General features: G+C 45.3%; 1 protein-coding gene across 2 annotated transcripts in view; it reads right to left on the reverse strand.

The window, feature by feature from the left end:
- Positions 1-27,087, reverse strand: part of TBC1D22B (TBC1 domain family member 22B) — a 70,923-nt gene that overhangs the window by 27,233 nt on the left and 16,603 nt on the right. The window contains exons 1-7 of one of the 2 annotated variants that reach the window (XM_028120580.2): positions 23,565-24,018; positions 18,267-18,574; positions 15,890-16,069; positions 15,280-15,350; positions 13,773-13,901; positions 12,514-12,579; positions 8,950-9,064 (exon numbers count right to left, since the gene is read on the reverse strand). In XM_028120580.2, the coding sequence (XP_027976381.1) occupies positions 8,950-9,064; positions 12,514-12,579; positions 13,773-13,901; positions 15,280-15,350; positions 15,890-16,069; positions 18,267-18,574; positions 23,565-23,683 (988 nt within the window). In that variant the 5' untranslated portion in view covers positions 23,684-24,018. Of the gene's footprint in view, positions 1-8,949; positions 9,065-12,513; positions 12,580-13,772; positions 13,902-15,279; positions 15,351-15,889; positions 16,070-18,266; positions 18,575-23,564; positions 24,019-27,087 lie in introns of those variants that run through there. The other variant, XM_028120583.2, reaches the window with a different exon arrangement.

Raw genomic sequence — 27,087 nt, forward strand, 5'->3', positions numbered from 1 at the left:
AACTGAGAGCACAGGCTGGGGTTTAACCCCCAACAGCCCAGGACCAGGACCTGGCGGCAGAGTCCATGGTGCCTGAGTATGTGGGGGTTCTTACCAACAACCCCTTTTCTCTGAAAATCTGCGTGCCAAATATCAAAAAAGTAACTGCCCAGCTCGCCCCGCACCTCCTTCAGGACTTAGCGCCAATGTCCTCTCCTCAGTGTGACCCTGGCTCACTGCCCTGTTTGAAACCTGTTCCTGTCACCACTCTTGCCAACACGGCATCATCCCCGCTTCAGTTTTCTCCACAGCACTCGTCACAATCCCGCAAAAAATACCTGCTTTTCTATTCATTGTCCGTGTCTGCTCATCAGAAGTTAGGCTCCGTGAAGGGATTTCTTTTTATGTATAATTTACATACAGTAGACTACACATAAGTGCACAGTCCCTTTTTTTTTTTTTTTTGAAAGCGAGAGATCATGTGTGCAAGTGGGGTGGCGGGGAGTGGCAGAGGGAGAGAGAGAATCTCAAGCAGACTCCATGCTCAGCACAGAGCCTGACATGAGGCTCAGTCTCACAACCCTGAGATCACGACCTGAGAGGAAATCCACAGGCGGACACTTAAATGACTGAGCACCCAGGTGCCCCCATTGTGACCCATGTATACAACTGTGTAAAAGATACCTCAGTCCAAAAAGAGAACATTTCCAGCACCCCAGAAATTTCCTCATGCCTCTTCCCAATCTCCAACCAGGGTCAACCACTGCCTTGATTTCTATGGCCATGGATTATTTTTGAACTCCATTTAAATGGAATCACACAATGTGTATTTTTGGTATCTGACTTCTTTTGTTCAACATAGTGATTTTGGGATGGTTTCTTCCACGTTGTTGTGTTTATTGATAGTTTTTTTTTTTTTTTTTTTGCTTAGTACGAATCTATTGAATTTTCCTGTATCAGGTTATTTAGGCTGGTTCCAATTTTTGTCTATAAGAATAAAGTTGCTATAAATATTTATACAGTCTTTTGGAAACTGTAAGCTTTCATTTTCCTTGAATAAATACCTGGAAGTAAAAGTCAGTGATTTTTGTCTACTTGATTTACTTATGGTTCATATCCCCAGTGCCCAGTATAGACGCTCAATGAATACGTGCTGTCCATCCCTTAGAAGAGAGAAAACTTCTGGCTAACCCAGCACAGCATCAAAATATTGTAATTCACTGCCCTCTGGTGGCCAAGTGTAGCAAAGCCATACTAATCCCCAAATGTCTTGGACAAAGTTGTAGTGACATTTTCATTCTGTCATTCATCTAGACACGTATGAAAGGCCTATTTTGGACATCAAAATGAAAGCAATGGGTATATAAGATGTTTAAAATAGTCTCTGGTCTCAAAGAATCCTATAATCTGGTGGCAGAGAGCAAGAAGACAACACAAACGATAACCAGTATGGTAAAGTGCTACAAAAGAAATGTACAGGGTCATGGAAAGAGCACTATTGGGGTGACGTGGGCAAGGGGAGAGCGAGGGGCAGGATTCCTTCTGTAAAGGATGCATGAGGATTAGCCCAGGGGAGAAGAAGGAGATGGTGCAGGACAGGCTTTAGACGACAAATGTCAATGTGGGAGGGCTGAGTTGAAGGGGTGAGGAGGGAGCAGATCCCACAGGGCCTTGCACGAGCTAGATAACCCGGCCACTTGAACCTGTACGTGATGGGATGTTACTGAAGGGCTTTAAGCAGAGGAGCTACATGGGCCGGTCTGTGTCTGAACGGTGTGTAAGGTAGATGTGAAAGGATAAAACCAGAGAAGGAAAAACATGCTTGGCCATTTCAGCAATCCAGGCCTGACCCAGGGCAGTCACAGGAGAATGGAGAGGGAGGCAGATTCAAGAAACATTGCGAAAATCATCAGAGCTTTGTAACTCACTGGATATAGAAGGCTGAGACTCATGCCCAATTCTTAGCATTTCTGACTTCGGAGTCAGGAAACGCTGCCAACTGAGACAAAAGCGTGGCCGGGTGTGGGGAGAAAAGGAGTCAGTGAAACATGGAGGCTGCGGGTAGCAAAAATTGCAAGCTGTCCACAAATAACTGTTTCCCTTTACTTCTTGCTGAAGGGACCCCTAAAGGGTACCGGCCACCCGGGCTTCCAGCCTCACTTGCGGCTAGCTATGGCCATATGACCAAGTGCAGATAGAAGAGATTCAAACCCAAGCACTGCATATGACTTTGGGAAGCGTGCTGAAATGGAAGGAGTATGCCTTTCTTCCTTTCTTCCTCCATACTGGATGGAATACAGACATGACGGCTAGAGCACAAATAACTGTCTTGGATCACAAGAAGGAAACCAGAGGCTGAATGAAAATGGTAGAACAGCAAGAAAGAGGAGCCTGGGTCCCTGATACCTTAGGGCAGCATACAAGCCCTGGACTACTGACCTCTTGACTTTTCATGTGAGAGAAATAAGCTTTTCTATCTTCCTTAAGATACTATTATTTGGGGTCCCAGTCACACGGTTGTAGCCACGCTAGCCCTAACCTGATCATCTATAACATATCCTAGGGGAAATGTCACGTGGGGAACTGGACTCCTAAGTCAGAGACCTGGGAAAGACTTCCCCTCTGGCAGTTCCATGGCTATGATGCTTCTGAAAACTTCACGGTTCAAGTAAAACTTGAAATGAAAATCCTACTATACGGCTTCCTGCAGAAGACAAGAGGGAGAGTGATTTAATACTGTTTCTTTTTGTACTAAGAGAAACCAGCAGACACCAATCTGTTTTTGAAAACAAGATCATGAACTCTGCTCTTCTGAAGGATTTCTTCATATGTATCCCTTAAATAGTTGCCACTAAGCAATTTATTTTGATGATGACCACACTATCAGTTATACTGGACCTTAATATGTTCATAACTAGATCAATAATATCATCTGAGCCCAAAAGTTCTCGTAGATGAGAGTCTGGAGGTCATCTGCAGTCCTGGGGGTCACAGGCCGGAGACTGTCTCCTTTAGCACCATCACCCTGGGCCCAGACACAGCTGCCTTAGCCACAGGTGACCCACCTCCACATGAGCAGCTGGCTTCAGCAGATAAAGAAGCTGCCTGGGGGCCAGACTAGCTAGAGACAACTTCTCTGTCAGCTCAGAGGGAGTCACTTTTACAACAAATGACACACCATGAAGTAAGACCAGGTGCTAATTTATAGAAGTGACAGCGGTGGGACAGAAGAGATCGGGGAGGAGATACAGGAGAAGCTCTGATAGAGCAGATCCTCCACACTGGAGTTCAGCGAGATGGGGCGGTGGGGGAAGGCGACCTGGTGGGACCTGCCCGGGATGACAAGGGCAACAGTCTGGCTTATCCCACAGGCAAAGGATACCTGATGCCTCCTGCAGCAGGGAGTGTCACAGCAGCTCCTTATTAGGATATGACACCAACAGAGAAGGGGAGAAAAGCAGCATTACTACCCAGACAAGAGAATTCTTCTTCTCCTTTTATTTTAATGTAAGCTCTATACCCAACGTGGGGCTTGAACTCACGACCCTGAGATCAAGAGTCACACACTCTACTGACTGAGCCAGCCGGGTGCCCCAAGAATTTTTCTTGAAGGCCACAAACAATGTTGTATCTCTGTTCAAGAAAGATCTTGAGGCTGGGGAGGAGTCTGAATGCCTTATTTCTTTAAAGCTTAATTTATATCCCTCAAGTGATGAGTACATAAATAAAATGTGGTAAAGCCATGCAATGGAATATTTGACCATAAAAAGGAAGTATGCCACAACATGGATGAATCTCAAAAATGTGGTAAGTGAAAGAAGCCAGGCACAAAAGACCACATACTGTAAGATTCCACCTATATGAAATGTCCAGACAAGGCAAACCCATAGAGACAAAGTAGATTAGCAACTGCTTAGGAATAGAGGGGACACGAAGCTGGGCTAAGGAATACAGGGTTTCTTTTGGGGGTGATGAAAACGTCCTAAATTGGTTGTGGTGATGGTTACACAACTCTATATACTACAGACTACTGAACTGTACATTGTAATGGGTGAATTATATGGTATACGAATTACATCTCAATAAAGATGCTACAATAAAATAAAAGCTCACAAAACTTAACTTATAAATTTACTGTAACTCCGATAAAAATTCTAAAAGGCTCCTACTTCCTGAATTCGGCAAGTTGATTCTAAAGTTCATGTGGTGGGAAGAAGAAATGAACAGACATTTCATACAGATGGCCAAGAGACACATGAAAAAGACACTCAACATCACGCACCATCAGGGAAATGCAAATCCAAACCACAATGAGATAACACCTCACACCTGTCAGAATGGCTAAAATCAACACAAGAAACAACAGGTGTTGGTGAGGATGTGGGGAGAAAGGAACACTCTTGCACTGCTGGTGGGAATGCAAACTGGTGCAGCCATTCTGGAAAACAGTATGGAGGTTCCTCAAAAAATTAAAAATAGAACTCCCCTGTGATCCAGGAATAACACTACTGGATATTTACCCAAAGAATACAAAAACAAATTAAAAAAGCATACATGCACCCCTATGTTTATAGCAGCATTACTTACAACAGCCAAGATATGGAAGCAGCCCAAGTGTCCACTGACAGATGAATGGATGAAGATGATACACACAATGGAATATTATTCAGCCATAAGAACGAACGAAATCTTGCCATTTGCAATGACGTGGATGGAGCTAGAGGGTATTATGCTAAGCAAAATAAGTCAGAGAAAGACTAATACCATATGATTTTACTCATATGTGGAATTTAAGAAACAAACGAAACAAACGAGCAAAGGGAAAAAAAGGAGAGAAAGGGGGGCAAACCAAGAAACAGACTCTTAACTATAGAGAACAAACTGGTGGTGACCAGAGGGGAAGGGGTGGGAGATGGATGAAACAGGTGATGGGGACTGAACAGGGCATTTGTGAAGAGCACCAGATGATGTGTGGAAATGTTGAATCACTGTATTGTGCACCTGAAACTAATATTACACTGTATGTTAACTGGAATTTAAAATAAAATTTAAAAAAAGAAAAAGGTAGAAACATAAAAATAAAGTTCATATGGAAGCAGAGCCATGACAATTTTTTAAAAAGGATAAGGAAAGGGCCCTGGAATAATGATAAAAACACACTACAAAGCTCAAAACCCCAAGCTGTGTGCTGCTTGCATAGAAATGGAGATAAATGGAAGAGAATAAGGAAGTAGAGCCATGTAAATAAAGGAATTAGTATTATATTACGAAAAGGGATGTCACAGCAGTGAAGAAAGGATGGTTATTTATAAATGGTGCTGAAATAATGAACCACTTGGTTGCACAGGAACTTTAATTTCAACCCTCACCATATGGGAAAGCAAATTAATAATGAAATTTAAAAAGCTAACTGTAAACACAAACCCACAAGAGAAGAAAACAAGGGAGAGTATTTTCATAATATTGGAGTGGGGAAGGAAAGACTTCCTAGGCACCACACTGGATCCCAAAACCATGAAGGAGGAGCGGTCTCCTTCGGGTCCTCAGCGCGGTTTGCGAGCACCTCCACTAGAGGGCAGGGCCCGCGCCCGTCGGCTCAGCCTCTCTATCCCCGGGCACATAACAGGAGCTCATGAACACCTGCCGAATGCGCAGATTTGACTACGTAAAAATTAGGAAGTTCTACATAAGGAGACACAACAAAGTTAAAAGACAAGTGATGGTCTTGGAGAAAAACAATACTAGGCTGAGCCATATAAAATTCCCATTTTGGGGGGGAGGAGTAAAAATGGCTGAATATTAGCAATTTCATGTGGTGAGACCTAGTATTTTTTAAAACATACAGATAAAGGATGAATCTATCTAATTTACAAAAGTCCTTACAAAACTACAAGACCAGCAATCCAACAGGAAAAAATGGTAAAGAATTTGAACAAGCAGATCACAAAGACAGAAAGGCTAATACGTACCCCTCACTCCAGAGCAAGTGGAGCAAAAACTGAAACACAGACGATGGTTAATTTACCAGGCTGCGGAAACAGGATTAGATTGACATATCTAGTTTTGCTAAGGATTCGAAGAAAAGTGCACCCACACATTAGTGGGACCGTGATTTAGTAGTACCTGTTTGGCATGCTCTTAGGACTACCGATCTCACTTCTGGGACTCTCTTTCAGAGAAATATGTATTTTTAAAAATATTTTATTTATTTATTTGAGAGAGAGAGCACAAGCAGGGGGAGCAGCAGGCAGAGGAAGAAGCAGGCGCCCGTTTTGATTTTTTAAATGAGCATGTACTTTACCGCAATTTTTTTTTTTTTAAAGGCAAGGTGCAGTAAGAAAGGTACTGCCCTCTTTGGGGCACAGAATGGAGTAGAGGGAGCCATTAGAAGTCCAAGAACAGGAATCTAAGTTGAAACACCACCAAATCATACAAAGAGGACAGGTATTAAGGTCAAAAGACCTGGGTCTGAGTCTGGAAAGCTCATTAAATCTTTGAACCTTGAATTTCTCACCTGTAAACTGAGTTGATACACCTGCCTTAAAGAAATACTGGGGCCTCCTGAATGAAATACAGTATGTCAAAGTGCTTTGCAAAATGGTAAGGTGCTTTAAGAATCAGGGTGTTATCACCGGTTGGCATGGCAAAGCCCCAGGTTGAAAACCAGAAAAACAAGGTGCTAAAGCTACAGACTCCTAAGGGGAAAAGAGAGGGATGGGAACTGCTGGAATGAGAGAGACTTAAGAGACACGCCAACCAATTAGAACATGTGGACCCAATCTGCACCCTGGTTCAAACGAACTATTCAACATATTTATGAGGATCAGAAAAATGTGGATGCTGATTGTATATTAGATTATACTAAGAAGCTATTGTAACTTTTTAGCTGTAATAGGGCATTTATGGCTGCGGGTTTCTTTAATCACTGTCTTCTAGAGGTACATATAGAAATATTTATGAATGAACGATATGATATCTGATATTGCTTCCAAATAATTCACAAAGAGGAAAGGGTGGAAAATGGCCACAGGCAGGGATGGGACAAGACTGGCTGGTGAAGGTGGGTGAGAAGTAAGATTTGGGGCATGCTATTTTTCTACTTTTACAAATATTTGAAACTTAACCTAATTAAAGTTTTTATAAAAAAATGAATGGACCCCACCTTCCTCAGTTTAGAAGGAGGTACCAAGACCCTTCTGAAGTCTGTTGCAGAAGTAAAACTGGGTAGAGCCTCGCCAAGACTGGCCCCAAGGAAGGGCGGAGAAGCCCACCCTTTATTGCGTAAACACTGCCGGTGAGCAGGTGGTGCTGACAAATACCAACATCAGAACCCAGTCACATCTATCAAAGAAAGGCACAGTGCTTGGTGGGACCCACAGCGTTGTGCCTACAGAAAGAAAAGGAAAATCTGGTACAAAATATAAGTGGCAGCTAACAGGATAATTAAACATCCAATTAGAACTGCAGCTGCTGCGGATTATTTTGAACTGGCTTAATACTGTTACCAAGATTTCACGCCAGCATTTCCACTCCAAATGTTGATTAGTGAATGGCTTAATACCTTTCTAGGCTCATCCTTTAATACTATTTCAGAAAAGTGCTATTGCAAAAAACTACCCCCAAATCCCAACAGATCAGCTGCACTGCTCTTAATAAAGTTAAACACAGAGAATTAAGCTGCCTCCAAAAGCTGACCTATTAATGTGAAGGGAAAACGAAAAGTCCTCTAGCAAAAGCTTTATTTATATGCTTTTGGTAGCTACATTTTAACTTATCTTTCTTGTGCTTAGGATTCCCTGGTCGAGTGAGCAAGGGTGACCTTACTCCCAGTTCTGCCCTGGTTGCTGCCACTAAGGGGGGACTAGGGATGGTATCATTCAGTTGCCTTACTTTTCAGAGACTGCCTCATTCATAAAAGACCAAAACACCATCCACTGAGGCCCATCAGAAAACAAAGAGTGAGATGAAATCAAGTGAGACATTTTTACGCCCTTACCTTCCAAGGGGCTCTACTCTGGTCTGCTTCTCATTACCCTCCTCCCCTCCTGCTGGCTTCCTCCAAAACCCACAATAACCCACCGCCTCCAGAGCCTAAAGAAAACGGTTCTAGTCCTCACTCTGCCACCAATAAGGACACAGGGCATCTCACGACCCATCGGTGAAATGAGGGGATCACACGGATGGTGTTCTGGGACCCCCTCCAACGTTCTTATGTCCCCAGGAGCTACCCCTTAACTGGCTGAGAGAACCAACATGACAGATGGGTTTTCCTGTGAATCTCTAAGCACAAGAGGTTGAGGAAACCAAAAGGAGAAGGGGAGGATCCTTAACCCCTTTTAAGACTCTGCCTAATTCAGGCCTGGCCAGAGGAGGAGGCTGGAGCTGTAAGAAAACTTAACTGCCGCCATGATATCTACTCCTTCTATCCGAAGTGACAAACACCTAATGGGGCAAGAGGCAAAGGAGGAAGGGAGAAATCAAGGTCCTGGAACTCTCCTCAGCCCCTTCCGTTACCTCCAACGTGAGCTCGATTCTGGTGCCCCCAGCTTTCCTCCTCTACACGGCCACATCCTGCTGCTAAGATACAGCATGTGAACTCAAGTGTGAAGGCCTCAGGTACAATCCAAAATTCCAGCTTTCATGGAGGATGGCCTGTGTTTGAGACAAGTCCAAAACAATCCCAAAATGACCTCAAATAAAGCTTTGAGCCACCTGTGTATGGCAGAACATAAAGGTATCCATTTGGTCCTTCTGTGACAAAGCAGGTCGTTTCCAGGTGAGACCTGTGGCCATCTCAAGAGAGAAACTAATTCCAGACTGCTACTGCTGTCAAAACAGGGTTTGCTGTGTATTCGAAGGCCACAATCTCTTTAGCAAGACATGCCTACTGGCTGCACTCTTGGGAAAAACAAACACACCGCAGATAAGAAACAGCAATAGTTTGTTCAACTTGGGACTCATGCTTCTTACCCACATATTCTGAGAGGAAGACGACAAAGAACGGGGTGACCAGGTCATTAATTCCCTGGACATACCCACTGGCAGGGTGTCGGATGGCCCAGATAAATAGAATTCTTTCGAAGATCTAGGAAAACGAGAAAGAAGATGTGACTGTTAAATCATAGGGATACGCTCCCTCCCTGCACTTACCCACCGCACAACATACCTCAGGGATGCGGCTGAACTTTTATTAAATTATAAAACTACTGTGGGACAAAGGAAGTATATAAAAATGCAGAAAGTTTCTAAGAAGCTGGTTGTTTTTAAGCAGGGATGGACAGTTCTTGCCCTCTGTTTCTCTTTGCAGTAGGCGGTCACTGTGATCTAAAAGTGGGAAAAGGGCAGGACAGTGACACAAATGGCTGAGGAGAAGGTCTGCTATGGATGGCACTGACAAGGCCACTACACTCTCATTTGTAGATAACTGGCTCTCCATCTCCAGAAGCAAGATGGTAGAACCCCTTAGTTCTGATACCTTTTCTAAATCTTTTTTATCATCACAGGAGGTGGAGAGGAAACACCCTCTCCACCACGCTCTCCTTTCTCCCCACGGAGACAGAAAGAAACGTAGACTTAGATGTACTTCTAGCCCTGCCTGACTGGGAGCCAGTGACAGACTGTCAATGCAGGAAGTCACTTCGTGTATCAGGATGCAACCCGGACATTCGCTGGGGATAGGAAGTCAAATAAACCTAATCCTACAGCTGGGAACTTGAGAACAGAGAAATCAGCCTGGACCTCCATGGGAAAGCTGCTGGGGTTAAGTATATTAGCCACAAGAGGCCAGAGACCTACAGTGGGGAGAAAGAAAAGATTTTTGGGGTCCCTCTGCCTTCATTAGGCCCTCTCAGTCCTCCCCCCGCCTCCCGCCCCATCTTCTCTGATGCTGCTTATCTCCTGGCTTCATCCTGGTGACCGCAACTCCCCAGTTCAACAAATTCTTTACACTGGCTTTGACTGGGCTGCCTCATGTCTCTGTGAGCCACACCAGAGGAATGGCAGAGCTGATGGTGACCGCGTACAGGGGCACGGGAGATGAGTGGGGCCCCACAGCGCATGGGTTTTCTGGGGGAAGACTGCAGAGGCCTTCCCAGAGGTCAGGTGCAAGGGAGAACCCCACCCCCCACCCCCAGGGAAAACAATAGCAAGGAAATGCATGTATGGTTTTGGAGTTGGTGAGCTAGTGCAGGAGAGAAGTAGAGAATCCAGAGACATAATAAAGGATGTTTCCCAGCCCCCATGCTGCGTCTGCCTTCCAGCTGGCAGAGGGAGCTGAGAAACACACCCACTGTCCACACTCCTGCCCTTACAGGCAATGAGAACAAAGCCCTGCCTGGAAGCGAGATGGCCTCTCTGCCTCCACCAGACTTGCCCACTTGCTCTATGGGGCCGAGGGAAGGGTGTGGCAACCTCACCTGTGTTAGGCCCAATATGCTAATGGAGGCCCTTTTAAATTCTTTCCTCCCTCCCTTGAAACAGAAGCTCAAGCTAGACTACCATGCTCAGGAAGATCTCAAGTAGCCCCTGCCCGGTGGCCTATGTCTGTCTGGGCATCTCTGTTAGTTCTGAAGGACTCACCAGGGCTTCTGCTCCACACTATCAGCTCCTTGTGAATACACAAATCCCAACTGACTGGTTTTAACAATGGCCAAGTGCCTGGAAGCTAGCAGTTCATGGTCAGGAGACTTGTGAGAATCCCTCTCCGGTAAGGATGGGACAATGCAGATGCACAAACACTGTACAAGTGAAGATGCTGAAGACATGGAAATTGAAGAGCACCAGGCCTGGTTACCAGGGGAGACCAGGGAATCTTCCTGACAGAGAAACAGCCTGAGATAATCTTGCCTTGTAGAGAGGAGTGAAGAGGATAATCCCTAAAGGTTTTTCTTGTACCTCTTGTACTTGTACGGGTAATTTTTATTATAGTCAATTCTCAAGTATCTTTCAGATATGCAAAGCAAGTCTTTCAATATTCAGTGTTAGTTCCCTGCTCCTTGGTTGGCATTTTAAGGATTAAGTAATACTCTTTGACCATAGCCTGCTAGATGTAAAGATGATTCAAGAAAAAATGGAAAGAATATACTTTGAGTTTCCTTCTTTGTATTCATGTTCCACTACTAGGAAAAGCATTTTCAACAAACTACTTCCCTGTCTCAAAGTTTACAGTCAGCACGCAGAGGTGAAAGGGAAGTTGCTGAACATCTCCAAGTTAAAGTGAGGGATAAGCAGGGCTGAGCTGAGGAAACAATGAGAGACACAAATGGATCCTCAGTGGATTTTTAGCTTCCTCTGAGCTGAATCTTAGAGGTAAAATAATGGTGTCACCCTCAAAATTGTCTTTATGTTATTGGTAAGTCATGAGGGGGTCCCACCAATAAAATTATGAATATAATCTAAATTCAAATAGAAATTATCTTGAGCCATGTTATCACCATCCCTCTCTATATGAGGATAACTGAAAATGGAGTTCAGAAAGCACTTACACCCAGTGTCCTCGCTACCGTGAAGCTGCTAAGGAAATCCCTAATCTCAAGACGGTTATAATTACTGCTTGGGTCAAAAAATAATAGTCCCACTGAAACCTTCCATGTGCTTCACTAGCCTGTTAGGTCTCCAGATATCACTACTAATTCAACCTCTGGGCGTATACCCAAAAGGATTTAAACCAGGGACTCAAACAGGTATGTGCAGACCCATGTTCACAGCAGTGTTATTCACAATACCCCAAAGGGGGAAGCAACCCAACTGCAGATGGATGGACGAATGGATTAACAATATGTGTTATACACACACAAGGAATATTACTCAGTTTTAAAAGGAAGGAAATTCTGACACATGCTACAGCATAGATGAACTCTGAAGATATTATGCCAAGTGAAATAAGCCAGTAACACAAGGACAAACATATGATCCTACTTATTTGAAGTACCCGAAATACTCAAATTCACAGAGTCAGAAAGTAGGATGGTGGTTGCTGGGGAATGAAAGATTATTGTTTAATAGATGCAGAGTTTCAGGTTGGGAAGATGGAAAGAAGTCCTCATGACGGGTGGTGGTGATGGCTGTCCAAGTGTGAATGTACTTAATGGCATTGAAACTGTACACTTGAAAACAGTTAAAATGGTACCTTTCATGTTATGTATACTTACTGCAATAAAACCAAACACCGCCCCAGCGTGATAAAGAGCAAACACAGGACTAGGAATTCTAAGGTGTGAGTTCTAGTCTTCATTCTGTTCCCAGGTAACTGTAAGACTCCGGGTAAGTCCCTTAACTTCTCAAAGCGCTACCTGGCCCCTAGGTTTGTTAAGAAGAGCAGATGAGAAAGCCCAAGAATGTGCTCTGCAGGGACCACAGCTCCATATCTGAACATGAGGCACTACCACGATCGGCCGTCAACCTGCCCACGGTTGGAGGGAGGGCTAGGGCACGGCCATGCGGAACAGGTGCTCTGGGGGTTACCGGCGGGGCGGGGGGGGGGTGGTGGTGACGGGGGTAGGGAGAAGGGCCCAGAACGTTAAGTACTTCCCTCACCTCCTGTACAAGTGGCTGCTGGAACAACGGAATGAGCGGATTTGTCCTTGGAATGTCAATGTGAATCTGAAAAAGAGAAGTCAGGTCTAAAAACACAAATGCCAGTTTGTTCTTTTGAGAAGTTATTTTCTTAGGAACTGGGAGTAAGAGTGAGAGCACATTTTATATTTAGAAAGAACTGACAGACACACCAAAAAAGTCTAGTGAAACCCACCTGTCCATCTGGAATACATTTCCATGAGAGCGAGAGCTTACTGAAAGTGAGGAAACCTCCCCAAATAAACCACTCACATCGACTAGCAATAGGCTTCACAACCTAAGAGGATCAACCGCTTTCTCCTCTTGCTCTGGAATCTGTTTCACTCTGGGCTGGCACTTACTCAACAGGTACGATCAAAATGGGTACCCCTCCTTCAGAATCTTCCTCCTCAGCAGTCACCAAGGACTGGAAGGGCTCTGATGGCTGAACTCATGTGCCAGGATGGGGAGCCCAAGGGAGCTGGCACTGGAAGTCCTCACTTCTGTTACTAAAGAGATCACTACAGTTGGTTTCAGCTTCAGGATGTCTCAGCACCCAGTCTAACGACCCCAAGGACTGTGTCAGTGGCAGCAGAGGCTACTTCAGTTGCCGAGGCTTGCTGAGGTCAACCCCCTCCCCTTCTTCTTCCTCCCCTCCTCTTTCAGCAGGCTGCAGGGACCGCTGTGAGGATGACGGGACACTCCCTGCCGAGCCTGCTGGTAACTACTGTGCCTGCAGACAGACAGACGGACAGGGGCCCTGAGAAGGCGCTACGGCTGCCAGAAGGACACACTAATGTCACACAGTCCAGAGGGACTGCACCACTCCTGGGCGAGCTCATCTTTCACTTTGTGCCCCATGACCCTTACTACTTGCAGTCTGGGGACCAGTAGCACTGGCACCATCTGAGAGTTTGTTTGAAGTGAAGGTCTCACCCTAGACCCACTGAATCAGAATCTGCGTTTTATCATAATCCTTAGGTGGGCTTTTATCAAGGTGATTTGTATGCACATTAAAGTCTGAGAAGCACTGCCAGTGATTAATGCCCCCCCCCAAAAAAAATCTATTTAAAATGGCTAAAATCAGAGCTATTCATTAGAAAGAGGGGAAGCAGTTCTAGGAATAAATTTAATTCCTAACCAGCACACGAGAGCCCGAAGACTTGGAAATCCTGCACCATGACAGTACTCCCAGGAGACAAACCATTATGACTAGTAACCACAAAGGGTGACGACTGTACCTGGCGGTAGGTATCCTGGTGATGTTCCTCATTTCGAGAGTCATAATACTGCTCAATGAAGCCAAAATATTCCTCCCGCTTCCGCTGCAGGGTCAACTTCCTCCTCTCGGTGTTTGCTGGGAGATAGCCCTACAAACAGGACTGCTGGTCAGATGGGGACACACGTTGGTTGGATGAATCCTTAATTTTTTATTTTAGCCTGAGGAGTGGCTTGTAAACTGTGGAAGGAATGGAAGGACAACTGCCAAGAGGACAAGAGTCATCCCTTCTTGGGTCGGGGCCACCCAGTGCTTGCCCTCTCCTCCTTCAACGAGCCCCACACGTGGGCAGATGAAGCAAGGCCCGCTTTCCCAGGGTTATTTACACCCGTGGCCCCACACCGCATGGGGCGCGCATTCAGCGGGCCTGCACTCCAGAGCTCCGGGAGTTGGCTTGGCAGAACAATGCATGTAGGTCAACGGGAGGGAATGGGATCCAAGTTGAGGCCTCTGAGGGCTGCATGTGTGCAAGGTAATACGTCCAAGAATCCCAGCAATATGGCCACCTCGATGACGCATCTCAGCGGCAGGCTGTGTACGTCCGGGCCAGTCACATAATCTTTTCCGCGGTAACAGTCAGAATTCCCAGCTTAGGAAGCTGAATGTAATCTGGGACATAGCAGCGACAATGCACAGACACAGAACTCCTGGCAGGGACCTGCTGCCTGGCCAAACTCCAGGCCAACTTCCCTCCTCGCCCCTGCTCTAGATCCCACTCTCCATTCTTGCATCTCCTGCTCCCCTTCCGTTCTCACCAAATCTACTCTTCACTGCACCTGCCCTTCCTGGAAGTGGCCCAGGCACTGATAACACGGTTGTGGGACTGGGGGGCGGGGAGCATTCAGGAGACAGGCCCTTCCTCTCACAAACATTTATGTACTACATCCCACGGCCAGTGCCTGGAGAGCGGGGACTGTGCTTTATTCATGGCCACCTATCTGTGCCCAGCAAACAGCGGGCCCTTAATCATTCCTGACTAGATGGATGAATGAATGTGACGGCTCAGGAAATCCTAGTGTCCCTATCCCAGGGGCTGGCCCAGTGCTCTGTCCTTAGGGAAAGTAGGACCAGTGCAGGCTTCTGAGGGAGGCCCATTTCTCAGCCCTTCACGGCCGCAGAGTGGCTCTCCCCCACTCTGGTTATTCCTACTGGAAGAGGAGGCAAGTCCAGGGAACGTGGGAGCTGGTCCAAACAAGTGCCGGGATCCCCAGCTCACTACACTCTTTCTCCCTGCTGTTGAGAACGTGAGATTGTGACCACAGGGAAAAGCAGTGCTCTTCTATATGTGTGTAAGCTTGCAAGAGCGTGTTTCTTCATGCACAGAAAAAAAGAGGACAGTCCCACAGATGTGCCGTACCCAGTGGGACTGGAGAAGTCTATGCAGTAAGATGAACGTGTCCAGACGAACCTCATCAGGTAAGAAGGGCTGTGTGAGGCTCACGCTTCTCTACACAGTGGGCAGAACTCACCGACAGGAGTCTCCAGGTTACAGGTCGAACCTCCCTGGGAACCCCTGGCCAGCTACACTTCCTCAGTTCATCTGCAAACAGATAACAGCTGCGTTGGATTAGCCCTTCCCACCAAGGCCCTAAGACGAACCTCAGCCGGCACTGCCTGGTTCCTCCCACCGTTCAAGAAAGACCACCAGCACCAGCACGAGCAGCGGCTACCAACAAGCACAGGGAAGGAGCCCCGAACAGCAACCCCGAGCAGCAGGGTGGCCAAGACGCGGCTCGGCGGTGGTGATGCAGTCAGCTCGGAGAGCAGACTTAGAGGGGAAAAGGCAGACCCGTGAGTGTGGGTTTCAGTCAGAACTGCCTCGAGGTAGGGGAGACCGAAGCCAGAATAGCTGCACTATGGTCTACGGGCCACAGAATCCAGTCCCACCTAATTTGGTCCCTAATTTCTAGTAACGTACTTCTGACTTAATACCGGCATGTCACTGCAATGGGCATCAGATCAGGTGATGCTGGAAAAGTAAAACAAGGAAGAATAAAGAGCAATAGCTTCCAGGTCTCTCTGTGAGAATTCCGGTCACCAAGAGCTCCTACCTTGCCCAGGGGGCTCACGGGGACTCACCTAAGTCAGTGTTGTGGCTGGAGAGAAGCTGACGGAATTTTTCTAGGCGGGTTTTCTCCCGGACAGTCATCGGGGGCGCCCCAGACGCATTCTGGTCCGAGATGCGGGCAACCAGGGGGATGATGGGTCGGAGAGGGAGTGACTGCTGTTTGTGGAGCGGGTTCCTCAGGCATGTATCACCTGCGAGAGTGAAAAGGAGACCGGGCGGCGCGTGGAGCACGGCCTCGGAGGAGCGCCACGCTGACTGTTCAGCACTGGCCCCGCTGCAGGCGCGCCGCCTGAAGGTGCCCGCTGAGGGGCGGCCGGTAATGCAAAGCCAGCTGCGCCCCACGCATGTGCCCAGAGGAAGGGCTGCCTTGTGATCACATCCTACCAAGGCGCCTTCCGTGCTCACAGAGACTCCGGATGCCGTAGCAACTCTGAGCACTTTTTTGGCCACTCCGGAGGGAAACCAAATGTTTCCATTCTACCCCAACTTAGAACGTTCCTTCATGCCTAATACTGAGTTTGGGGGCAGCAGAGCCTAAGGCAGTGTTTGCCTTCCCTTTCCACATCACAGAGCACGTGCGCAATGACAACACAGGAGAGCGTGTGCGATAAAAACAGTTGGCTGCTGACCTGAGACCCCAGGCCCCACATGGCAGCCCCAAGGGCTGAGAGGATCAAGAGCCACGGCACAATCCTGTTTGGGGAGGCTAAAGTTCCTCTGTGCTCCCACATTTCCCACCAAGAGGAACCAGCTTTTAATCCTGCTGGGATATGACTGAAATAACAGGAATACAGACTCAAGCAGAACCATACATCTGGTTCTAGACATTTCTAACCTAGATGGTAGGCAGGAGAGAGGAGTGGTGATGGACTGACATTTATTGAGCTCTTACTATGTCTAAGACATCAGGTGGGTCACATTTACCTAGGATCTCTCATTTGATTCTTACAACATACGGTAGAGATTTGGTACTCCTTTATGGAGGACGAAACTGCAGCTCAGAGAGGTTAACGGTGATTTGCTAGTGAGACCTGAGATGCCACCTTAAGTCTGTCTGCCTCCAAAAACCCTTATTTATTTTACTACCACAAAGAAAACTCAGTTTTAAATTCTGACTGTCCTTCCATGACTGTTTCATATTCTTCAACTGTCTGGGCCTTAAAAAGCAGTAGTCACGACAAGAATTAAATGATGAACACTCCGCAACCTGCACAACTAGAAGGCTGACGGAAATGCTGTCTGCCACAGGGTATTCGGCTGGGGTGCCTCGTGCCACATGGGGCCTAGAGAGCAATGTGCACCTCTGATAGCCCAGATTAACGGATGACGCTCACAGGAGGGAACCTCATAAAGGGAATGTTCTGGACAGTCCTGGCTGCACAAGTGCAGCACCTTCATTAGAGGCTGTGGCGGGGACCTCCCTCACAATGGGACCCTTGGAGACCCTCAGTCACAGTACACAGACACTTCCAAGAGCCTACAGCTATGGCCGCTCTGTCTACCAACAGCGAATGCCCACGTGGGCATGGCCCTGAGTCCGTGATGGTAAGTGGCCGTGGAATAATTTGAAGGCATTAGGGCCTAATTTCACGACCATGTGCTTATTCTGAAACTGGAGAAGTTGTTCCCTTAGAACGAAAGTCGGGACACACTCCAGGGCTCTGCCGTTCCTCTGCTTCCTTTTCACCCTTTCCCAGTCAGCTGTTCTAACTTTCACTGGAATGATGACACTTCCCTCTCCAGCTCAGAATAACTGGCTTCCATAAAACCCCTTAGAGCAACATTACATACAGCCATGGATGCTTAAAAGAGTACACTGACGGTCCCCAAACATAGGATAAAGCCACCATCACCTTGACCAGTTGCTGAAAAAAAGAAACAGGAGGGGTGTCCCCTCCCGCCCCTCCCACCTCATGGGCAGGGAGCTGTGACACAGGGCTTGCAGGCCCACGTTGCTCCATCCCTCGGAAGCAGGAAAAAGCCAGCCCGATGCTTGTGGGTGCTCCCCAGGGCTGAGGTGGCCAGCCAACAGCACCAAACGTTTGTGGAATTCAGCCACCACCAGCTTTACATATGCCAGTCAATATTCTTAAACCTGACCAAGTCTAAAGCAAAGTGAAGCAACCAAACTGCAAAAGTATAGGAAAGGAAGAAGAGAATGGCAGGCAACGCTGGGCGTCAGGAACTGAAGCCCCAGGGAGCCCTCAAGGTGGGAGGAGTAAGTACAGCCTATGATCCATCAGGTCACTGATGTTGTACGACAGGCTTGAGCTTTCACGTTTTATCATCCAGTGAAAGATCTGAGTGATGCCCTAAAGAAAAACTGTGTATTTAGAATGCACTCTGCTGAAAAGGCTGAGGCTATAGAGGGGAACAGGATGGACTTACTGGAATTTCTGGACAGCTGAGCATCACTGCTGGACTTTATGACCTTGTAGCTGGCAGGAACATCGGATGTTGTTGACTGGGAGCGTTCTGGTTTCACCCTCAGCTTGCTGTGGTTTTCTAGGACTTGGGCTGCGGTTGCCAGAGCAACTTTTGAGTTTAGAGTTTGGAAAGGAGGGGAGGAAAAGTCCTCTTCCTCATCATCACCAATGTCCCAAGCATCACTGGTATTCCGGGCAAATTCATGGAAACTGGAGGCCTTCTTATTCTTCAAAGGAACTGCGTTGACTTTGGACCGTTCTTTGATGAAGCTTTAATAAAGGAGACATTGTTACCAAGGAATGATCTGATACGTCTGACCACGTTCACTTTCTTATATTAACCGTATGACAAATTACCTCATACACAGTCTTTACTTTTTCAAACAAAAAAAACATTCATATCCGTTCCTCATCCAGACGCATACGGACCAGCACTATGCTACAGAGACAGATGTAGTAAAGATCGCAATGCTCCCAAATATCCCACATGCTCCTATTTCCCAGCCCCCTTGTACTTAGGTGAGGCCAGATGACTAGTTCCAGCCAATGGGCTGAGGAGAGAAGTGAGGCTAATCAGTGCCAAGCCAAAGCAGACAAGAAAGGTGTGAGTTCTCTCTATAAGCTTTCTTCTACCTTGGTAACTGCCGGGGAGCCAGAGGGTGGCACCTCCCTCACCTGGGAAACAGAGTGGCTGCGTGGAGCAGGGCCTGCCCCCCTCTCCCACTCAACTCCACTTTGGACATGTAGCATGAGCAAGGAAGAAACCTTTGTTGTGTCAATCCACTAAGACTCCAGAATTAATCTCTTACGGCAACATAACCTATTCCTTAGAGTAGAACATAAAGCACTGGCAGAACCAGAGATAATTTTAGGTAGTCCATATGCAGCATTAAACACTGAGTTCCAGAATGAACGAGCTGTTCCTTTTCCATTCTGTTAAAGCCCTTCTGCTAGCCGAGAGGAGACGATCTCATTTGGTGCTACTCAGTCTTTAAGACTATTTTTTAACAAAGAGAGGGCAGCCTCAGGATCAACACATTTACAAGCAACATCGGCTGGCTTAGAATTTTATTAATAAGATTGCTTTGGGGGCGCTTGGGTGGCTCAGTTGGTTAAGTGACTGCCTTCAGCTCAGGTCATGATCCCGGAGTCCTGAGATCAAGTCCTGCATCGGGCTCCCTGCTCAGCGGGGAGCCTGCTTCTCCCTCTCCCTCCGCCTGCTGCTCCCCCTGCTGGTGCTGACAAATAAATAAAATCTAAAAAAAAAAAAAGATTGTTTTGTTTCTCGCTGTGTTTATTTTTTAAAGTTACTTTCCATTTTTGGCAAATGATAATCGGCTTTCTACTTTTAATTTATAGAAGTGACAGGTTTACTTTAAAATATAAATCTGGGGCGCCTGGCTGGTTCAGTTGGTGGGGCATGCGACTCTTGATCTCAGGGTTGTGAGTTTGAGCCCCACACTGGGTGTAGCAATTACTTAAAAATAAAATCCTTAAAAAAAATAATAAAATATAAATCTAATTGAGTTTTTTAAAAAGTTCATTTTTTAAAATGCATCTGGTAAATAATAGTACAGACTGTGGCAAAAAACTGTAAAGATGGTACATGACTAAAATTTGGGAAATACCAGATTAATTCACTGATGAAAGAGAGCCTAGTTCTAAGAGTCATGCAGACCATTCCTACTTTCCTGACCTTTTTCCTCTTTGTCTCCCCATTAACGTCTATAGGCCCTTATTCTGGATCCAGAGGACTATGTAGTTGGGACAGTCCTTTTTTTTTTTTTTTAAAAAGATTTATTTATTTAGAAACAGAGAAAGAGAGAGAGCGTGCATGTGCATGCACACGTACACGTCAGGGGAGAGGCAGAGGGAGAGAGAATCTTAAGCAGACTCCATGCTGACCCAGAGCCTAACTTGGGGCTCTATCTCATGACCCTGAGATCATGACCTAAAACCAAGAGTTGGATGCTGGTTGGGACATTTCTAACTCAGTCTCATCTAACATCCCTCAAACCCCAAACCTCGTATAAATTTACACCTGGGGACTGGAATGCACTGGAGTAAAGACATCACTAAATGCCTGTTTCCTCCAGCAACATACAGTGACTCTAGCAGGGAAACAAGGCTCTGCCAGAAGAGCGGAAGTTCCCCCATTTCCAGGAGCTGTCTCTTCCTCTTGGGCAGAGGTAGGCTGTCTAATAACCCATCTCATCTCCCTAGAGGAGTCCAATGCTTATTCTGAGAGATAATGGTTATTAACATTGATGAATACAGTCCGACAACTCACACAGCTCATCAGAAGTCCCTACTATTAGCATCAGAAAAGGAGTAAGATTTTCTGAGGCATTACTTTCAAACACTGGTCTCATACAGAGTAAAGGAAGAAAAGACATCACACAGAATGTGTGATGAGAGAAAACTAGATTACAAGATGTAGCAGTTCAAATGTGTTGGAAACAAAATACCATTTCCCACCTGCTCAGTTAGCAAAGATCTAAAGGGTGTTCTCAGTGTTGACCAAGATGCAGTGGGACCTCCATCCGATACTGTGGCGGGGAGGGGATGTAATACTGTACAGCCCTCTGGAAAACCATCTGGCAACATACATACCATAATCTCTGACCCTAACAGAAAAACCAGAGGGTCAAAGATGCTCTAAGGCAGTTTATCATGGTGTTACTTATTTTGTTTAAAAACTGAAAACAACATAAACATCTAGAAATTGGAAATGATGAAATAAATTACAGTTCAGCCACCAGAAGAAATGTTATAATGCCAATGAAAAGCACATCTTACAGGCTATTTAATAACACTAGCAAATGATCTCAATAAAGTGAAAATTGGAACCAAAAAATATATTTTTATAATCTCTGTAGTAAAAAAAAAGTATATGCATAGAAAAGACCAGAAAGAAAATACATCAAAATGTTAACAGTGCTTATCACTAGGCTGTGGAATTATAGGTGATATTTGATTTCATTTTTATAGGTCTCTGAATTATTCATGTTTTCTACAGTGAGCATATTATTTTTATTAATCAGTGGATAAGGTTGTTGCTTTCAGCAATTCCCAAAGTAAGAGTACTTATAAACTTACTGAACGAACAATCAGAAATGAACAAGAGCTCAAATCAAAGAAAATAAAACTGGGGCAACACATTGTGAATATCTGCTGTCAAAAATCCATCCATGAGCCAGAAGAGGCAAATTACTCCTCCGCGGACCTGGTGAGGCTGCATGTTCTGGACTCGTCACCACGCCTGCTTCTCCTTTGTCGAGGGGGATGTAGGACCCACTGCCTGCAGTACACACCTCAGGGGGTCCACTGTCAAGAACCCAGGGGGCGCCCAGGTGGCTCAGTCGGTTAATCGTCTGCCTTCGGCTCAGGTCATGATCTCAGGGTCCTGGGATCAAGCCCCACAGTGGGCTCCCTGCTCCACAGGGAACCTGCTTCTCCCTCTGCCTGCTGCTCTGCCTGCTTGTGTGCTCTCTCTCTCTCTGTGTCAAATAAATAAATAAAATCTTTTAAAAAAATAAAATGAATAAATCTTAAAAAAAAAAAAGAACAAATAGGCAGATGTGTAAGATCTGTCATCAATAAAATACTGCATTGGAGTCCATGGTTATTGTTGTTTTCCTCTTTGAAGGCAATGTTTACCTCAAGATTGCACATGATGAACCCAACAGGGTGATATGGAGTGCTTTGGATACCAAGGTTCACTACTGTTTTTTTCTGGTTGATGTTTCCTAAATACTCTTTTATTTTTGTTTATTTATAATTATTATTTTTTTGAGAGAGAGAGAGCATGCATATGTGCCTGTTGCGGGGGGGTAGGGGTTGGGAGAGGGGTGGAGAGAACTCAAGAAGACTCCCTGCTGAATGTGGAGCCCATCCACAGGGCTTGATCTCACAACCCCAAGATCACGACCTGAGCCAAAATCAAGAGTCAGATGCCTAACTGACTGAGCCACCCCGTGCCCCTCCCCCCTTTTAAATAGGCTCCACGCCCAACGTGGGGCTTGAACTCAAGACCCTGAGATCAAGGGTTGCATGCTCTACTGACTGAGCCAGCCAGGTGCCCATCCTAAATACTCTCCTGGTATTTTGAGGATTTTTAAAATAAGCCATCAAATCAAGGAGCTGAATTTTAACTCTGGTGAAAGAACTGGCTGCTGAATTAACACTGGCTGAAGCACATGCACACCCTGGAGTGGATTAAAACACTACACCAAGAGATGGGCCATGCTGAGCATCAGGCTCTAACTGACGCTGAGCTTTCTATATAAATGAAGGAGGCAAATCATCTGAGTGGTGGGTACATGAGGGTTTGTTATATTTTTCTTTCACCTTTTTATGCATTTTAAGTATTTCATTATATTTTTTGAAGCAGATGAAGATTCAGTATAAGTCAACTATTAAGATTAAGAATTGGAATTTCCTCAGATGAAGACTTTTGCAAATAGAAATTGGAAGGACATATTCCAACACACTAAGAGCAAAGAAGGGAGGAAAGAATGTCATTCCCTGCAACAGAAAAAGAGAGAGTCAAAGCAGACCATTTTGAGGCTGCTAGAAATCATTTTAGGGATACCTATTCCACAAGGCCCAAACTCAACCAACCAGTTAAAAAAGCTCTGTTCTTAGGAAAGAGGCCTTCATGGAGGAGGGGGTGCATACCCCTAAAGGGGTAGGAGTCTGAAGACAGAAGGTTGGTGAGAACCACTCAGAGAACCAAAGAGGCATGTGAGAGTGAAAAGGTACCTGGGTTGCCGCTGAGAGAAAGCAGTAAAATCTACAGACCAGTAACAATGGGGGAAAGATTTAAAGCTGAAGCGTTTCCATGTCTATTCATTCTGTTCTCTCCAGAGGAGATAATATAAATGTACACATACCCAAAAGTTAACATGGCTTGGCTATTTACTGGGTGCCAGGTTCTGTGCTGCTGTATATACCCATTTTCTGATTAATGCTCATTCATAAGGCTATGAGGTACTATTAGCATTATTATTATTATTATTTCCATTTGCAGATAAGGAAATTGAGGTTTACTGAGGTTATGAGCAGGCAGCAAAGTCTGGGTTCAAATCTAGGTCTACCTGACCTGAGAGCCTGCATACACTCTTTTTAACTAATCTACCTAGAAAAAGAGATCTAGTAAGATCCGTGGCCTGGGTAGAGTTGTTGCCAAGTGAACCGAGCACGTAACGACAGCTTTAATTTCCCAACTGTGCACAGCTGGGAGCCCCAATGTTCTCACCTTGTAGCAATCACTTCTTTTCTACACGGAACAGGCTGTGTATGCTGGTGGCCAGAATGGGAAGAAGCCACATCCAGGAATACAGTCGTTGGAGAAGTCTCTCTCTTCCCTTTTGACATCAGCAGTCACAGTCAAAAAACCAATCCAGGTAATCCTAGCTGGGGGTACCTCTGGATTATATGCTGCCTCATTTTAACATGGTCCCAACTAATTAATAACCAACTCAAGGCATCCTAATACAGTGCGGCTCGAAGTTTAGCCAAGATTGTTTAAACAGATCTATATCAAACTTCCAACCCGGCTGGCCTCTCACAGAGACCTTCATCACATCTCCTTGGTACTGAATGCCAAATTATCATTTAAAAAAGCACTTTTGAGGGCGCCTGGCTGGCTCAGTCAGTGGAGTGTGCAACTCCTGATCTTGGGGACATAAGCCTAAGCCCCGTGTTGGGTACAGACATTACATAAAGATAAAATCTTAAAAAAATTAATTAAAAATAAAAGGCAGTTTCGCAAAGACCTCATTTAATCCTCACAACAACTCTGACATGAGTCTTATTATTTCTGTTTTATGGATGAAGGAACTAAGGCTCAGAGAGGTCTAGTAATTTGCCCTAGACCATGGAGCTAGAAAGTGGTGAAGAAAAAGAGACTCAAGAAGTGCACAATACGTAATAAAAAATAAACGGCACATCTGAGAGAAACTTAGTTGTTTGGTGAATGGTAACTTGTTAAATGGGAACACAAACCCCAAAGGATATTTTGAACAAGAGCGGTTGCAGGTTCTGCTGGTTAGGAAACAAAGGATTGATCACTCTGTAATTTGATGGATACGACACTGTTTTGCTGATAAGGCTGCTCACTTAATAGAAATAGGACACGAATTTATTTAGAAAAATAACGTCTGACACTGGTGAGGGGCAGGAAGCAAGTGGGGGTATTCAGTAACGTTCAAATAAACCCAGTCATCGCAATAACCAGGGTGGCTTCCTGTGAACTAGCTTTGTAACCCGGAACTAGGACCTATCATATTTTAGTATCAACTCAGAAAATAATAAATTTAGAAGCCTGTCATACCATCCAGTGGCCAATGGGGCCACTCTGCAGTAAGACTAGTTTTATCTGAGCTGTAAAAATTATTGCAGGCAATATTATCATTAATGGTAATAATTTGGCAAATTGAAGTCACTATATCCAGACAGGGAACCGTGTACTCTGCTCATGCAGTTTAGATGATTGAAGACCCAGCGTAAAGGCTTCTGCTGTGATGGGGATTAACCACGTAGTAATTAATGGCAGCCTGAAGTGGAACGATAATCATGTAGCGGAGAAAGTAATAAAAATGTCCCAACAAAGGTACTAAAATAAGGGCAATAAATGTTTTATAGTAACAATCTGGAATTGTAAAATGGTCCGTGCAGACCTAGATGCTGTTCCATGTTGCAGAGTACTAATAACAGACCTCCATGTGCATGTAAAGGGGAAGCAATTTATTCAGTGACAATTATATTCCTCCCAAATCACAGAGCTAAGTGATTACTTCTATTGAAAGTATGATTGCAACTCTGCTGAATGATCAGAGAGAACATTCGTGGTTTTATATAACTAATAGGTGGGAAAACAAAAGTGGATAAAATGTGTCTTTGTAGTCTGGGGTATGGCAATATTCCTCAAGACCTGTCCTTAATAGAGAATCAGGGAAAACTCACTCAGTAACGGATGCAGACAAGGTGTGGTGACCCTGACACGAACATAAAACAAGACAGCACATTCTGCTGCCTTATGTGTGGGTGGATGGACTGATTTCTAGGTTAGCTCTGTTTTTATCAAAGACCATTATAAAATACACTGGAATGGACCTAGTACCAATCAACAAATCCTGAACATGAACAGAACTGGCTACAAGGAACAGAATACTCAACTACGATGCTTAAATTGTCAAGACCATGATGTCAAGGCACTTGGGCAGGTGTCTCTGTAGGTCTCTTGGCCTTTCCCTCATGTTACAAGGTAGCTGCTAAAGCTTCCAGCATCTCATTTTCCCACTACCACATTCAAAAGCAGGAAACGTGAGTGGAGACAAAAAGAGGCTCTCTTCACAAAATGATCTCTCTGGTCGAACCAGAAAATCTTTCCCAGTACCTTCCTTCAGGAGACTTTTACATCTCACTGGCCAGAACCAATGAGATAAGCCCACAGTAGGCCAGTCACTGAGATTACCAAGAAATTATTATAAAAGGCTTAAACTAATACGGATACCTGCTCTAAGTACATTTCACTGGCTCAATAGCTGAATAAAATTATGGTTCTTGAGCAAGAAGCAGCAGGGGCAGGGAAGACTGTTGAGTAGTGCCTGCTACTCTGGCCAACAGACCAGATAGTCTCTTATTGGTAAAACCAAGAAATAGAATGCATTTACTTAATGGGAATGTCACAGAAAACATGCTCCCCCCCTGCCCCAAAGAAGAGCAAGGTACGAACTAAGAAGCACTGAAGTAAAGCCCACTGACTAAGTAAATGCAATGATTTCACTCTTTCATTCCATAAATGTTTACTCAGTGCCTACTAGGTGCCACATGCTGTTCCAGGTACTAAGGGCACAGTGGTGAATAAAACAAAGTCCCTGCCGTCAAAGAGCTTATACTCTATAGTGGTTTCTGATATAAAACCTGTGCATTACAGAAAAGAACAGCAGTCACGCTTCCACAGTCATTCAGAAGACCATACCTTCCACATACTGGCCAAATTGCAAAAATAATGAGTTTGGGGGGCAACCGGGTGGCTCAGTCGTTAAGGGCCTGCCTTCGGCTCAGGTCATGATACCAGGGTCCGCGGATGGAGTCCCACATCGGGCTCCCTGCTCAGCCTCTCCCTCTGCCCCTTCCCCCTACCACTCATGTTCTCTCTCTTAAATAAAATCTTCAAAAAAAAAAAATGAGTTGATAGAATTACAGAAAGTTCACCACATATTCAGCTAAGTTACTTCTTTTTTTTTTAAGGATTTTATTTATGTATTTGACAGAGAGATAGAGAGCACAAGTAGGCAGGGCGGCAGACAGAGGGAGAGGGAAAAGCAGGCTTCCCACTGAGCAGGGAGCCCGAAGTGGGACTCAATCCCAGGACCCTGGGATCACGACCTGAGCCTAAGGCAGACGCTTAACCCACTGGGGCTCCTGGCCCTGCTTTTTTAAATATTAAAATACTGATAATATACATCTGACAGAGCATTTTTGTAGGTATTCAAAATATTTTAATATACATTATCTTTACTCCCTCCTTGACTGTGAAGGGAGGAAGGGTAGTTATTATTACACAGGCCCCCAGAAGGGTGAAAACCTAGGCCTCCCGTACCTCTTAGATCATTCAGCTTTCACTACAAACTATAGCTTTCCTAGAAATAAGTCTCTAAGATTAGCAAACCCAGAGACAGAACCCAAAGTTCTTAGAAAATCTGAGAAGAGGACCCATCTCCTCATTTAAATTCACTGTGGCTGAATGATGGCCTATGAGAGAAAGGAGTGAT

The sequence above is a fragment of the Eumetopias jubatus genome, unplaced genomic scaffold (assembly GCF_037043125.1).
Source record: "Eumetopias jubatus isolate StellerSeaLion01/CBP00866 unplaced genomic scaffold, mEumJub1_p1.0 scaffold_6, whole genome shotgun sequence".
In the NCBI taxonomy this organism is placed as follows: Eukaryota; Metazoa; Chordata; class Mammalia; order Carnivora; family Otariidae; genus Eumetopias; species Eumetopias jubatus.